General features: G+C 31.7%; 1 protein-coding gene across 2 annotated transcripts in view; it reads right to left on the minus strand.

Moving 5' to 3' along the window:
• Window positions 1-1,036: 1,036 nt before the first annotated feature.
• The window catches only part of LOC109792904 (naringenin 8-dimethylallyltransferase 2, chloroplastic-like), a 45,161-nt gene continuing 28,817 nt past the window's right edge, over window positions 1,037-17,380 (minus strand). For both annotated transcript variants that reach the window (XM_020352353.3, XM_029270250.2), the window contains 6 exons: window positions 17,058-17,156; window positions 16,704-16,799; window positions 16,544-16,615; window positions 16,357-16,455; window positions 15,689-15,793; window positions 1,037-1,222 (listed from right to left, as the gene is read on the minus strand). In XM_020352353.3, coding sequence (XP_020207942.1) covers window positions 1,181-1,222; window positions 15,689-15,793; window positions 16,357-16,455; window positions 16,544-16,615; window positions 16,704-16,799; window positions 17,058-17,156 — 513 coding nt within the window. In that variant the 3' untranslated portion in view covers window positions 1,037-1,180. The remainder of the gene's footprint in view (window positions 1,223-15,688; window positions 15,794-16,356; window positions 16,456-16,543; window positions 16,616-16,703; window positions 16,800-17,057; window positions 17,157-17,380) is intronic.

Here is a 17,380-nt window from a genome sequence, read left to right on the forward strand (position 1 = left end):
TTCTTAGCTCCGATAGCTTTGAATCCTCAACTTCATCTCCTTGATTCAACTTTAAGAAAGCATGAAGAAGGGATTTTAGTGGAAATGAGGGTGAAGAAAGATTCGAGTTCCAAAGAACTTCTCTCCAAATATTCTTAAAATATGAATTTATGATGTTCGCGTCTTAAGAAACTCTTATATACCTTTTCTTAAGTTGAACCAACATAACTCAGTCTAAGAAAATCTTAGAGACAATTTAATTCTCAAAATCCATTGACCACTAGAGTTCTAAAACGACACACTAACAACTAATAACAATCAATCATATAATTAACCAAATAAGTCAAAAACACACGATGTTACAAAATTTAATAATAATATCTTTTGATAAAAAGTAAAACTGTTTAAGAAATGAGCCATGAAAAAAAAATGATTATATTTTTGTATCTTTTGGAAATGAGACTTTTAGAGACAATTTGTAAGAATGCAAAAAGTAATTTCTATGTTATAGAAATTTAAATATATATATATATATATATATATATATATAATTTTTTTCTAAAGGGTCTAAAATAAAGGTTTTGTTGATTTAGGATTGAGTCGCTCTTGTTAGTGGATTTTTTTTATAAATATATAATAGTATAATTGAGAAAAAAAATAAAGTACTAGTTAGACTTTGAATTTCTTAAATGTCAATTATTATGGGAGGCTAAAAGGATTAGAGATTTTTCTTTTGGTACACAAAAATTAAGTTCAAGCGAGTTGGATCTAGAGGCTATAGGTTAGGAATTTTTTATTTTTTTTTAAAGATAAGGATTGAATCTAAGTTTTCATATTTCTAATTATCCTAATTCTTCTCCACCCAACTACTAAACTAAATAGATTAGAAATTTAAGATGGAAGAGTACAAAAATATACATAGAAACTAAGTGTTATTAAAAATTCATTAATAAAATTAATTTATCTCTTCAAATATATTGAATCTGTGAAAGAAATTCGTAAATATTTATGAAGAGAAAATAAGCACAGTTTTCATATTACAAAGTAATCCAATTAATTAAAAAGATAACATCGATAATTAATTGCAAATAAACTGAGATTCAGCGTACATAATTGTTTCTTTATGACTATTAATATTAAAGTAATAGTCTAGAATTGCCAAAGGACTACCATTTCTTAAGAATAAACATTCGCTGCATACTTATCTAACAAAGGGTATGATGAACGACTCCGCCATATATAACTGGAAAAAAGAAAACAAATTAAATAAGTATCAGTAACAAAAGCTAGAGCATGTGCGGTATTAATATGTATAATATATGACGTCAAAAATCCTAATTTGGACATAGTTTATAGGAGGCTTTTAATTATAAAATTTAATTATTAATTAAAAAAATTCTAAATTAAATTTGCTGAACTGTGATTATTTGAAGAGAAGCTAAACAAAGGAACTTTTAAAAATTAATGATGTTCATTTTAACTAGTGAAAAAAATAACTTCATATCTTCTCCATTTTTCATATCCACAAAATCATCTTTTTAAATTCTAAGGAGCAACTGCTTATTTGTTTTTCTTCTTCTTTTAAGCAGAGTAGCTTCCAAGAAGTAGAGGTTGTGGAAAGGAAATTGAATGAGTTGATTTTCTGTCAAAATACTTCTCATTATAATTAATCGACGTTATTTTTAATCCTTGAAATTTCTCTCTCTCACTTTTATTAGGGTCATTACTAAAAATTATTTTTATAGATAAAATATAGGTTAATATATTATTAAAAGATGCAAGTATTAGCTATTATAATACATAATATATGTTATTGAATTTCATTCAAAATTTATATTAAAATTGTATGTAGTTATATGTCAAACAAGATTATACTTACATATATTTTCTCTATAGTGATATTTTTTATATGTCACTATAATTATAGTGTTAGCTAATTTTGAGCTCATAATTTTCTTTATTAATATAGAAAAATAAAAAGTGAAACATAATAAGTTTCATTTTTATATAAGTTAGAGAGATAAATGAAAGAGAAGGGTTATAGGAAAACTAAGATTTTCCTTTCTTCATCTAATCATTCTGCAAGCCCAGTGATGGAAGACTATCAGAGGACAATGCACACATGAAGACCATTGGACCTTTAACTAGGTCCATGGTTAGGAGGCTAGAGAAGGCTTCTACAGAGAAGGTGCTTCTTAGACTTATGCTCTACATGAGCATTGAGTATGATTCCTCTTAGTAGTTTCTTAGTCTCTATTGTAAATACATTGTACATATTGTATAGGATAATTTTTTTACCTTGTATTTTGGGTCAAGTAGTATAGGAATTGTTTTCCTTGTATTTTCGTTGAGAGGTGTAACTAGTAGTTTAGGGGAGGTGTGACTAGACTAGACCATGGACTTATTTGGGTTCAGATGGCCCAAACACATTTTAAATCCACCAAGGTTGGACATCCATTTGCCTAAGCAAGTGGTTTGGACGTTTTGAATTACACATGAACACTTGCCTAAGAAAAAATTCAAACTATTCATTTTAAAACCAATTTGGAAGTTTTTTGGATCACTAGAGAGCTCTACATGTGTAATGTTCATGGCATTCTTGGTCAGTGTGATGATTTTTTCTTAGAGAGCCTTCTTAGGATGAATGTCGAGGTTTAAAATGACAAGTTAAGCAAAAAGGATAAAGAATTTGAATTTTGGCTTAGAATACCAGTGTTCGCTAAGCCATGAACTTATTATATGGGCTTTGAGACCCTTAGGTTTCACTTGGTGAAACCTGTTGGCTAAGAAAATTTAGCCTCTATGAAGGTGTGGTAAATTCGCTTAGCAAATCTTGGCCTCTATTATATGGCTTTTTTAATTCTCATAGTGAATCTTTTTCCTTGTGATATTTTGAGTTTTCATGTTCGCTTAATCAAATATTTTGGCTTAGAAAACTTTGGGCCCTTGGTTTAGGATTCTTTAAGTTCGCTTAGCAAAGGGGTTTGACTGAGAGAAATTTCTTTTCTATGGTGGAATTTGCTCAATGAATCTTTTATTTGGCTAGATGATGATCTAGAGGTTTTTTTATAGGGGTGTTCCCTATAACCTTGGAGGTTAGGAACATCCTGATAACCTATTACTGGTTGGAAATCAGATGTAGATAAATGTGAGAGATTCTTATATGAAGATGTTGACTTGTTTGTAGCCATGTATGAATTTCAATGTGTGCATTGTTGCATGATGATGTTATTGAGAATTTGGAGGTTGAGTCTTCTATTTGGTGTTTTCCTTGAAAATATTTTTAAAGGTGGCTTGAAGGATATATACCTTTGTTAAGTCGGACGAAGACAGAAGCAATTCCCAACAAGGTTTTGAATGAGACAAATATAATACATGTTATTACTAACAAGTGTGTTAGTGTTTCAGATATAAGTACAAGCAAACTAAAGAATAGAGAATATACATCCATACCAGAATCAAGAGACATGAGTCAAGCATGGGATAAAGGCTGAGCAAACGAAGGGGATACATCAGACGAAGACACTCACAAACACAAACACAAAAATAGAATGGACATGAGCAACCAAGATGAAGGGAAAAAGCTAACAAGACGTCAGATGAAGAGATCAAACGAAATCAAGCCCAACACAAGAAAGAAAAAAATAAAGCCTCAGATGATACAAGACCATGGATGATAACAGTGGACCAGATGGAGACTCAAAGATACAGACGAAGACCAAGAAGGCTAGATTGCGTCTAAAAACACAACGAGACGAACTACCTAGCATACATACTCTCAGAAGAACACATGAAGTCATCAAAATAGAAAGAAAAAGAAAAGGACAATAGGCTAGCACCTATCCACAGATCAAAACTATGTGTGTCAGTGCAAGTACACCTACTAGCCAGGAAAAGACATTACCTCTACAGCAACAATATCAGGAAAGTACAAAGACATCATAATATCAGTCACAAAAGCAAACAAATGGTACAAAAGATCTTGAGGAACTTAGATTCAGCAAGCAAACATTTAATTCAAAATCAAAGGCATTAAATACAACAATCCATTAAGACTGTACAAACTAGATGAAAGAATCAGATGATAGCTAAACAAGCATAAAAATGAAGTCTGCTCACAGACGGAAGAGGACTACCACCAGAATGAGACACTGAAGTATCAAACGAAGCTCGTGAAGAAAAGTCAAGGCAAGACAAGTCATACGGACCAGATAAGTCGAGACAAATGCAGACAAATGAAGCAAATGACAGGAAAATGAGCGTCAAAAGATGAATAGTTAGAATAGAATATGTACGTGCCACATGATCACAAGATAACCAGACAAGGTTGTGGCAAGTGCAACTGTTCTAAAGCTCAGATCAGATAAGACATATGTCTAAGGTCAGAAGAAAGTCAACTATGCATTAGACAAAGGACAACACAAAGTAAAAGACACTCCAGACGAAAACAAGGTCGATCCACAATCTTGACCAGATCAAGAAAAGACAAATCATTAAACTCAGACGTTGAGACAAAGGTAAAAATTGAGATGCAAAGAACAAATAGACAAAGACGAAGACTTCCATAAAAGCATATGAAGAATTAAGTCTCAAGAGATAAACCAAGGCATCGTCTACAATCACACAGAAGCTCTCAACATAAAACGCGTGATCTAAATAAAGAAACGAAGAAGAAGAGAAGCATGCAAAAGCAAAAGCATGCATGTGTAAGAAAAAGTGGATTATTTTTTCTGAAAAGGACAACGGCTATATTGCTGCATGATCAGAAAAAGACAAACAACTTCTAGGTCTCAGATAAAGTCAAACACCGTTGAAAATAGGACAAAAAAGAATACACACAATGTCTAAAAATAGGAAGCAACATTTAATGCAAGATCAAATGCATTAAATGAAAGGATCAAACTAGCCATGATGAATATATCTGCTTCAACGGACACTTGCAACGGGAAGCTTCGCGCCAACGAATATATTCAAAATTAAGCAATGGGCAGATTTCCATTAGACCATATATATATCACTACCTCAAACCTTAAGAGGTTGGGTTTTGATTAGAAGAAAAAAGAGTGATATCAAGCCCACAAGACAGAGACCAGAGATAAGCGTTCTTAGTCATTTGTACAATGTAATATTGTATTTGTATCTCTATATAATAAGGTGTTTTATATGTCAATTGTGGAAAAACCTTAGTGAGTGTTATAAAGCTATGTATCCTCTCCATGAGAGTAATCCAAACACTCAAACACAAGTCTCTGTAAGACTAAGGTAATAAGCCTTAGCGAGTGTACAAAGTTCCCAATTCTCTCTGTGAGAGTAACCCAAATATTCAAACCTGAATATAAATCTATCATTGTAAAGCCTGAAGAGGCTAGGGAAAGAATACTTGTAAAGCCCGGAGGGGTTTGTCAAAGAATACTCACTGCTAGCCAAAAGTGGCTGATAAGAAAATACTAGCGTTGGTGAGTGAAGCCAACGGGCTAGGAGTGGTCGAGAATACTTGGAAAACCAGAAGAGGTTTAAGAATACTAGCGTTGGTGAGTGAAGCCGACCAGCCAGGAGTGGTCGAGAATACTTGGAGAACCAGAAGTGGCTAAAGAATACTAGCGTTGGTGAGTGAAGCCAACGGGCCAAGAGTGGTCGAGAATACTCAAGGCCAGGAGTGGTCGAGAATACTCAGGTCCAAGAGTGGACGATAATACTTAATGTTCTTCATTTTATATCTAGTGGAACCCTTTAGTTGAAGGAGACTGGACGTAGCTCAGATGACGAACCAATATAAAATGATTGCATTCTTTTATTTACTTAGTCACAAATCTTCCTCACCGATTAAACCTTTGTGAAAGACTTCGTCCAATGTTTATATATCTTTAAAAAACTTTTAGACGAAGACGCTAACTTTGCTGAAAAAACTTATCACACTGGAAGTTTCATCTGCTTCTTATCCTTAAACGAAACTATCTTGAAAAGAAAAATACAAGAACCTCAATCATTATTTTTATATGAAACATTTTCCTTCAGCAGATGATAAATCCCTCAGACGCAGTAACCCTGTATTTAGCAAAATCTGCATAACTGACTGATATTCAAAAGGGCACTGGACGAAGAACATTACTCTTGTGAAAACGTTTTCAAAATACCTTCGTAAACACACACACATATTCAACCCCCCCCCTTCTATGTGTTTTTCCGCTAACTTCAATCTTTTTGTCATTGTGGAAAAAGTTTTGCTAAAAATGTTTTCACTAGGAGTTGTCATTAACTAAGTCTTTGTGAAAGCTTTGGGCCTTAAAACCTAATACTGTGGGCATTTTCTTTTAAAAGATTTTTCTTTCAATGTGTTTTGAGAAAATAGTATAAAATGAGTTGATTCATATTTTTCATAAAAGGGTTGTGTCTATGTTTCAGACCTAGTTAAGTTGGCATGTAAGTTGTGGATTGCTTGAAGGGACCTTAACCTAATGGTAAGAGAGTGTGATAGATTTGAGGCAACCAAATCCCTTATTAGGCATGCTATTTGCAACCATTGTAGGTATATACCCAAGTTTTTTTATTATTAATAGTAGTCCAAAGTCTCCTTAATTTGTCTCAACAATACCTTGAAGGTTGTGTGAGGATGGTTCTTTAAGGTGATGCTGAATAATTTGATCATGTAGGAGATCTCTGAGTTGTGTATGTGTTACAACGCATGGTGCATATGACAGGTGTTGAGGTGAATGCATTGCATAGTTTGGTGTTTATATATATGCAAATGTTTCTCTTTATGTAGAGATATGTGGTGTATGGTCTTGAGGCTCAAATAGTATGAATGTTTATATATGTGTTGTGCACATTTTTTTTATATGTTTATACTTTTGATATCAAGGTTTCCCTTTTGTTATTTGTTTGATGATCATGTCTTTAACACAAGAGAAAATTAGAATTAGTTGGATGGAACTATGGCTTGTAGCTATATAAGGAATTGTCCGAGTATGGTTGATTATGAGACTTTGATAGCTTGGATTGTACGTAGTGAATAGACTATATATATATATATCAAATAATTGCTTATATATGAGAATCCAAAGGTAGATGACTTTTTTGATGAATGTTGTATATACTCGATGGCCTATATAGTTGTTACATAGTTCCCTCATATTTCTTTCTCATATTGCTTCTTAATAAGATGAAGATACTCCCTCAAACCCATTTTATTTAACATTTTACTAAAATATAATTTTTCCATTTTGATTGTCATTTTAAAATATCAATAAAGTATTAAATAGATTTTTTAATTTATTCTTCAACATTTATTGTAGAAAATAAAAAATAGTACAAAAGAAAAAAAATCTAATTAATATGAAAGATAAAGAGATAAACTAGGAAACTATATAATAATTATAAAATCTAAATTATTAATTATAGTTCTTAATTCTTGTGAAAAAACTTCATGTTAAGGGAGTTACTGATAAGATTCTTTAATGTTAAGGAAATAAAAATTCAAACAAAGGTTTGGTTAAATAACCAAAAACTTAGCTATAAAAGTGATTGTTAGATGTCAAATTTACTTGAATTGTCTATTTAAAAATAAGACATCTAACTTGATTTTCTAGCCTTTTTTCTTTTTTTAGATGTCAAAATTAGTTTACTTTTGTAAGAAATATATTTACTAAAGTGCTTTTTATATTTACAATTATTTAGCTAATTAATCCAGTTATATTTTTGGTGTTAGATGCAACCTAAATCAAGTACAAAAACATGACTTGGGAGAAAATTATAATAAGAATAGTTTTTGAAGGCAAAATAGGAGGGAGAAATAAAAGGGTGAAAATTTGGTCACGCCAATGATTTATGGCCAAGCCAAATTTGTCTAGTAAGTCCCAACATCTAGTTCGAACATCAAATGGCTAGGGAAAAAATTTTGGCTTTGTGAATTTGTTGCCTCAAGGTGAAGAAACCTGAAATTCACCCACTGAAATTCCCTTGGCTGAGCGATTTTTGACTCGAAATAGGGCATTTTCCCTTATTATAAAAGGAGAGAAAGAGATTTGAAAACTATTTTGCTCTCTTTTTGGAATTGAAGCTTGGTTCTAGGAGGGGACTTGCACCCGTTGTTCCTAATCTTGAAAAACGAAAGCTAGATCAAGTGATGGAATCATTTTGTAATCTTGAGTTTGAACTCCTTAGCATAAGTAGTTAACTTTCTCTTTTTAGGGATCAAATGTAAATAATCAACTTCGTGTATTTGTTTTTATCAATACATATGTGCTTATCTTTATTTGCTTCCTTTAGTGATTATCTTCTACACTTAGTGGTTGTCTCATCTTAATTATTTGTGACATGATTTATCATCTTGGATTGATTGGAAAATGGTGCTTGAATCAATAATTGAATTGAATCACCTAATGAATTGATTGTTAGGAATAGAGAGTTCAACTTATTCGATATATAAAATTGTTGAACTTAATGCAAGTTTTCTTCATTAGTCATGCAAAGGATTGATGATCTACGAAGATGATTAGAACTAAATATCGAGAAATTTGTGTTTAGAAATCTAGATCAATTATGTTGGTGGAATAAGTATGAGCAAAGCATGTATGTTAGATTAAATAGTACTTGAATCTTGATTGGTGAAGTTTGGTCTGAATAGTCTAAATTAATTGAATTAAATCTGATTTTAATATGTGTTTACATCTTATTTTTAGTTTGGATTCTAAATTACAATACAAAATTTGTGTCTTGTGTTAATAGAATTGTTGATGTCAATTCTATACTTAATTAGCTTAAGTGTGAAATTTGATCAATGTATGTCAAGTTCATGTGATGACAACTCATACTTACTACTGATTACAAGTTAAAATTTGTAACACCCTAAAATCATTTTATAATTAATAAATTAATTAGGAGGATAATGATGACTTTATTTTATTTTATGATTAATAATTTTTATTTTATTTATTTAATAGATTTAATCATTAAAGAAGAATTAGAAATAATTAAAAATAAAGGAGTTTTAGAGAAATAGGTAGTTAGTTATTAGAAGAGAGGCAGAGAAGGGCTCACTTTTGACATCTTTACATTCTCTAACACTCTTGTGCTCTAAAGAGAATGCATTTGGAGAGCAAGGAGAAGGGATCATCGGAGAGGAGGCGAAGACTTAGATCTGATACATTGCATCACTCTAGGTAAGGGGGGAGTGAGAACACTCATCTCTGGGAATTAGGTATATGCATGAAGGGTAGAGGGATTGGCCTCAATCCCACAAGTGTTCTGTTTGATGATGTTTTGTGTGTGTTTGATGTTGTTTGTCAAGTATATTCCTGATATGAATTTTATTTGGTGATCTGATACTTTTATAGTAATTAATTGAGTACTCTATGCAAAGGAGTTAGAACCCTAAGGGACAAAAATTGATGAATTTTAGGGGTAGGAGTCGTAGACATTTAATTGGATGAATTCACATTGAATAGTACATTTTCTAGATTAAAATGAGTTCTAAATTTTTAGAATTTTGTATAATCATTTATCATGATGATTGTTTGAAATTATTGTTCCGATAATGATACGTTTGGGTGTTGGATCGCAAGCGACGCTGGGCTCAAGTTCTTGAAGCTGGGTGTACCTTCATGCATACGAAGGCACTGCCTAGATGTGTTGGCGTCAGGCGGAGAATTGTCCATGCCAAGCGCAAGATGCCTAGGGTGCCCTCTTTCTCGGCTTAAAGTCGGGCGTTGTAACACCCTAGTTTTCAAAAAGGTTATTATTATTATTATTATTATTATTATTATTATTATATGTTATTTAGTCATAATTATTTTAATAATTATAGAAGAATATTATTTTGTATGTTTTAAATAATTATTGTTTTGGACAATTATTTTGTACGTATTAAATAAGTATTTTTATTAGTATTTTTTAAATAAATATTTATATATTTTAAGAGAAGGTTGATTTTATATGATATTTTGTTATTGATATTATATTATTATATTTTGGGGTCAGAAATATATTATTATTATAGAGGAAAAATATTTTATAATATACATGTATTTATTTTATTTAATTATTTTGAGGAAAAAGAGAAGTGGGTTAGAAGAGAAGGAAAATAGGTTGGGTTGACCCAGCCCAATGGATTAATTTTAAGAAAGGAGTCAGGTAGTGTTAACCCTATCTGCCTCATTTGCGTTCTAGAGGATTAGGGAAAAAAAGAGGAGAAACAAAGAGCTCTAAGGAAGAGTACTCAGGAACGACCTTAGATCACACCAAGAACATTCGCCTTCTGCTCATCCAGGTAAGAGGGGAGTGAGAAACCTTACTCTGGGTGTGGGAATGTATGTTGGGTAGTGGGATTGGCCTCCAATCCTGTGTTTGTTGTATGCTCATGTATGAGGGGTTTTCCCCAATTGTATCTGTTTCATCTATTGTTCCTCTTGTATGTAATTAATTGTATAAATTTCTTGAATGAATGATTAATTTCAGTTTTAAAATTGTAATTGTATGATTTGAGATTTCTGTGGGTCCCTACGGGAAACCCTATGAGAAAATGGGAAAAATATGAATATTTTTTTTTTGCCTTCTGATTGCTTTGTTGTATTCCTTGTTAGATGTGATGCATGAGTATGTGATTAATTTTGAAAATAAATATGTTTTTATATGAATTAGAGTGCTCTGTGGGTTCCTACAGGAAAGCCTATGAGAAAACAGGCAAAATATGAATGTTTTCTGTTTTGCCTTTTGATTGCTTTGTTATGTTCCTTAATGTTTGCAGAGTGTAAATATGTGTTTAATTTTGCAAATAGATAAGTTTTAATATGGATTAAAGTGCTCTGTGAGAATTGTGAATATAATGTGATAATGTGAATATGATGATGGAATATGAGGATGAAATGTGATGATAATAATGTGATATGAGAATGCATAGAGTCTTGATTGACATGCATCATGTGCATAAATGTTTTTAAGGGTACGATATGGAATACACCGCCAGAGAAGGCCCCCTAGTGTAAAAGCTTTGGGGATTAGTTCTTGGGGATAGCTCGGTTTGGAAGTCCCAATCTCGCCCATTGTGTGCATGGGATGTATCTTGCGTGGCTTAGCTATCCCGACGAGACTCTGGTAGTATGTTCTTCTAGGGAGAGTGCGCAGAGGGTGTGACCCGACATGTACTCCTAGACTACTATTGGTGTATTGCTAGCGGCAATATGCCATGTGAAATGTTACTGGCGCCACATGCATGATAAAATGTAGTCCGTGTCCATACATGTGCATTTTAATGTTATATGAAAAATTGATATGTCTTGGATGAGTGAGATATGATGTTATTATTAATTTATCTATGTTATACCTATTTTGTTTGTGTTTGGCTATCTGGCGTATATTTCTACACTGTGAGCCAGAGTGAGATGTTTCTCACTCCCTTTTCTCTTGTGTTGTTTTCTTTGACTGTCATATAGGTGATTATCAACATGAGGCTGAGGATGTTGATGATGAAGCTTAGGCTTCTATGTTGGGATTTGCTCTGATAGGACATGTGATATCGGGGCGTACATAGGATTAAATTAGGATGTTGTTTCTGTTAAGTTATTTTGAAAACCTTAACCTTATTTCTTTTGTAATTACCACTAATCATGTTATATGTTTAAGTTATGAATGTGGTGCTCTCTATCTGAACATGTTTGGTATTTTTAAAAATGAAAGACTGTGGTATTCCAAATTTTATTATGTGTTATGGTATGCGAGATAGAAGGTGTCACAGACGTGGCATGGTGAAGTTAGGCATGAAATGTCTAGGATGCCCTCTATCTCGGCTTAAAGTCGGGTGTGGCTTGGTGATGCTAGGCATGAGGTGATTGGGATGCTCTCTGTCTCGGCTTAAAATCGAGTGTGGCTTGGTGAAGCCTGGCATGAGATGATTTGGATGCTCTTTGTCTTAGTTTAGAGTCGGGGGTGGGTTTTCAAGCTCGACGTAGATTTTCAAGAGGCTTTTTTATGATGTTTTAAATAATGCTATTAGGATATTGATGAATATAGATGTTGGTGAACGATGAATTAGATGATGATCATGACATATTAATATAAAAGTATTTGCATGGTTATGACATGCATCTTACTTGCATGATTTTGTGGTTCTAGTGGGAACCTGTTTCTATGGTTTTGGTGAAAACTTATTGGTGTTCTGGTGGGAACACTTTTATTTTGGTAGCCTAAGTCAACCCGGGACTTAGGTACCAACTGTATATTCTTGATGATGATGGTCAGATACCCCATGCATTTAGATATATAGGTGCACATCACATTGCATTACTGTGTATGTGTTTATGAGTGTAATTGATGGTGTTTGCAATAGAAAATGATGTATTACTTATTGTTATTATATTTATTTTGTGAAGGGATGGGATGCCGAGGGTTGTGGCCTATTCCCTATAGAGTAAGATTGTTCTCACTCCCTATTGTTTGTCGTATTTTTTTGTATGTTTTGTAGATGAGAATCATCAATCTTTGGAGGAGCAAGGAGAGATCTAGGTGTGTGTGGAAACTCTAATGCCAATGTGACACCAGGGTTCGAGAGTAGTTAGGGATTATGTTATTCTTTTCGATTTAATTCAGTATATTCAAGTCGAGCATGCCTTCATGCGTATGAAGGAACTTCCTATACGTGCTAGCATCGGGCGGGGAATTGTCCAAGCCAAGTGCGAGATGCCTAGGGTGCCCTCTGTCTTGACTTAAAGTCGTACATGGCTTGGTGAAGTTGGGCGTGAGATGTCTAGGGTGCCCTCTATCTTGGCTTAAAGTCGGGTGTGGCTTGGTAAAGCTGAGCATAAGATGATTAGGATGCTCTCTATCTTAGTTTAGAGTGAGGCGTGGGTTTCCAAGTCCAGAGTAGATTATCATGAGGCTCTTTTATGATGTTTTGAATGATGTTATTATGATGTTGATGATTGATTATGCTATCATGACTATGTGTGTGTCTATCTATATATGTGTGTGTGTGTATCTGGTGAATGATGATTATTATCTTGATGGATGACATTGTCATGGATGAATATAGATGTTGGCAAACGATGAATTAGATGATGATCATGACATATTAATATAGAAGCATTTGCATGGTTGTGACATGCATCATACTTTCATGATTCTGTGGTTCTAGTGGGAACCTGTTTCTGTGGTTCTGGTGAGAACCTGTTGGTGTTTTGGTGGGAACACTTTTGTGCTGGTAGCCTAAGGTTAACTTGGGATTTAGGTAACAACTATATATTCTTGATGATGATAGCCAGTACCCCATGTATTTAGTTATAGGTGCACATCGCATTACATTACTATGTATGTGTTTGTGAGTGCACTATAAGAAATTTTGAAATTACAGACGACCAAAATCTGTGGGTAACACTTCATTTTCGACGGATTACAGACGGACAATAATCCTTCGGTAAATTGCTCGTCTGAAACATTTACCGACGGATTATAATCCGTGGGTAACTTTCTGACGAAATTACCCACGGATAAAATCTGTGGGTATTGTTGATAATATTTTAAAAAAATCATTTCAAAATTATATTAAATAATATCCTTATTTAGTGCAACATCCCTCATATCTGACCTTTCAGCAACTCTACTCACGACACTTCACGCAACTCCTCGTTGATCAAAACCCTTCACCAATTAGAACCCTCCATGGATAACCCTTTTTGAGATATTCGTCCGCTTTTAGGATCAAAGATTAATGTCAAGTACTCTTAACTGTGAAGTTCTTAAGGAATAAGCTACCAAAGAGTAAATGCAACTCATTGGTATAAATAGTACAAATTAATTCTTTTAAGTCATCTTCAACTATACAATCTCATACTTGTACAATCTTTGGATCCTCTCATTCCAATATATTTCATAAATTACAATATAATATAATACAATAATTTTTATCTAAATTAAAAAATATTAATATTTTAGTCTGTGTATTTCACAAGTTACATTTTTATTATATATAATTAAAATTTATAACAAGTTATATATAAAAATAAATATTATAGTTAAATCAATAAATCATATTTAAAATTTGTATAAATATATATTAAATAAAAATTAGTAACTAATCAAAGAATAATTAACTTCTATATATAAAGCACAAATGTCTTTCTTGTGTCATAGCGTTTTTAGATACTTTTCTTTAACTAGAAGAATTTTATATATTTTTAATTTTTTTTTATCTAATTTAGTTTTTATTTATCATTATCTTATAAATTAATTTTATTATTTTTAACATAAATTATTAATAAAAAATAATTACCCACGGATACATTCGTGGGTAATTCTGTGGGTAATTATCTAATTTAATTTTTATTTATCATAATTAATTATAAAATAATTTTATTATTTTTAACATAAATTATTAATAAAAAATAATTACCTACAAATTTATCTGTCGGTAATTACCCACGGATTTATCCATTGGTAATTACCTACGGATTTATCCGTCGGTAATTACTCACGGATTTATCCTTGAGTAATTTCGTGGATAATTATCTAATTTAATTTTTATATCATAATTACTTATAAATTAATTTTATTATTTTTAACAAATTATTAATAAAAATAATTACCCACGGATAAGTATCCAATTTAATTTTTATTTATTATAATTACTTATGAATTAATTTTATTATTTTTAAAATAAATTATTAATAAAAAATAATTACCCGCGGATACTTCTGTCGGTAATAACGTCGGTAATTTCATGAGTATTGTTGATAATATTTTTAAAATTTTATTTTAAAATTATATTAAATAATAATTTTTTTTATTAAAAATAATATAGTTTAAAATTGGTAAAATTATTATAAATTGTACGAAATTATCTTTTAATTTTAGACTATCATGCATCAATATCATTTCACTAATTATATATTTCTCATGGGTAACATCCATCTGAAATTTCAGACGGAAAAAATCTGTGAGTAATATCCCTCAAAATCATTTATATTTCAGACGGACACATATCCGTCGAAAAGACCCGTCGGTAATGTCATTTTTCAGACGGATATTTATCCGTGGGAAAAAGTTCGTCGATAATAAGTGTTTTTTTGTAGTGGTGTAATTGATGGTGTTTCCAATAGAAGATGATGTATTAATTTTCTTATTATATTTGTATCGTAAAGGGATGGGATGCCAAGGGTTGCGACCCATTCCCTATAGAGTGAGATTGTTCTCACTCTCTATTATTTGTGGTATATTTTTATATGTTTTGCAAATGAGAATCCTCAGTCTTTGGAGGAGTAGGGAGGGATCTAAGTGGGTGTACAAACTTTGATGTCAATGTGACACCAGGGTTTGGGAATAGTTAGGGATTATGCTATCCCTTTTGATATAATGCAGTACATTCAAGTTGTAATTTATTTACCATTATTCTATTATTTTTATTCTTCAATTGAATTGGGTTTATCATGACTTAATTAGTATGAATTGAGAGTTAGGAGTTATTTGTATCTTTAAATGGTATCATTCTTAGGGTAGATAGGTGTCACAATGTTGGTATACTTGCCAATGGATCAATAATGACATTCATAGTTAATTTCACAATAGATCTTGAACAACTATTAATTCTTAACACAAGGCAAAATTAATGAGATGGTCATTTTCTTTGAAAAATTGTTCTATAAAGTTCATTATTAAGCTGAAAATGTATTAGTTTTAAAAAATTCAATTTCATGTGATGAAAAGAACTTATAAGGTTAAGTATTACCTTCCAAATAAATTTATAGAAGAATAATGTTTCTGTTTTGCTTTTGACATCTACAAACTTGGCATGATACCATAGGATTGATGCTAGAAAAGCATGTCCCAAACCCTAACACATAGAAAATGAAAATAAATGTCAAAATTTATTGATAGGATCAAACATGTCCACATTCACTAGCTATATATCCACCTATGTAACAATATAGTACAATTTAAAAATTTATGAAGTAACTTAAGCTTTCTCATCAAATAATGCCACCTTGAAACAACTAATTTTGAAACTACCAATTTATAAAATCCATATAGATATAAAGACAAGCTATTATATGCAACAAAGGTTAGAAATTTCCTTATTATAGTGCTCTTGATGGAGTCTATGTGTGCTTTAGTTGAATGACTACCTTTTTTTTCGAAAAAGAAAAAGTTGAAATTTGTAAAATAGTAAAGAATTGCTAAATTTTGATAATTGACTAACAACCATATTGCATAAATTGCAACATGATATTGGAAAGAGGAAATAAGGTTAATTCCTTGAAACTCACTATTGAATGAACTTAGATAAAATTAAATCCTTTAGACATGAAACTTATATAAATTAATAACACATGCACAACAAAGAATATTACAAAGTCATAACTATAGGATAATCTATACAAGTAATTAGAACATCACCGTTATCAATTTGCTCCAAATGGAAGAAGATGTTGCTCCCACAAAAAGTATTGCAGCTCCATAAGCCATTTCCAAGAGTGAAATACAAAACCAAAATACCTTAAAAGAAGACATATATTTAGGGAAAATCCTGGATACATTAAGAGCACAACTAAGTCATGTGAGATGCTACATGAGAAGAACATACCCATTTTGGACCTAAACGCACTGCTAAAGTTCGAATGCCAAATTTTTCATCACCTTCAATGTCGGGTAGATCCTTGATGAAGTCAACAAAAGGCAATTTTTATTTTCACAACTAGAACAATAGCATATTTTTTAAAAACAATAATTTTTTATTCTTTTACCTTGAACAATGATATAACTACAGCAAATATGCTTACGAATACTATAGCCATAACCAATGATTTTGGATACATAGTTGGCCTCTTGAACACATAGGTCTGCACATTAGATTTTACACAAATATATTAGTAACCAAAAAACTTGGTGGGAAGGTTGCTTTAGAGTATAGAAAACTAAGGTGTATCTAATAGACAATATGTTATGTAAACTACTATTGTTTAGCAAAACCCTAAAATCCATGAATAAATTGGTTTACAATAGTTTATTATGAATTTAACTAAAGCAACTCAACAAATTGGAAGAAATATTTGTAGTTGCAATCATGTGTTTGAAAGATAATGGATTGGCAAAATCACCTGCATGTGAAGAAATAATCCAAGGTTCAACATAATAAATTTAACTATGTAGTTTATGATTGTAAGCACTGAAGATCTCTTCCATCTCAACAAAGGCAACTGAGAAATGTTAGAGACAAAAATTAATATAGTCACTATATATCAAATAAAATTTCCAAACTAATGCTTTCAAGAAGCTAAAATTGAAGTCTAATTTTTGAAAAAACAAACTAGTATCACATACATTCAATTCTTAAACCCTTCCTCTGATATACATAACTTTCTTCATAAAAGGAAAATTAAAAGTACATATATTGTATATCACATTTGTTAAGTTATTCACT

The sequence above is a fragment of the Cajanus cajan genome, chromosome 10, assembly GCF_000230855.2.
Source record: "Cajanus cajan strain Asha chromosome 10, NIPB_CcT2T_4, whole genome shotgun sequence".
Lineage (NCBI taxonomy): Eukaryota > Viridiplantae > Streptophyta > Magnoliopsida > Fabales > Fabaceae > Cajanus > Cajanus cajan.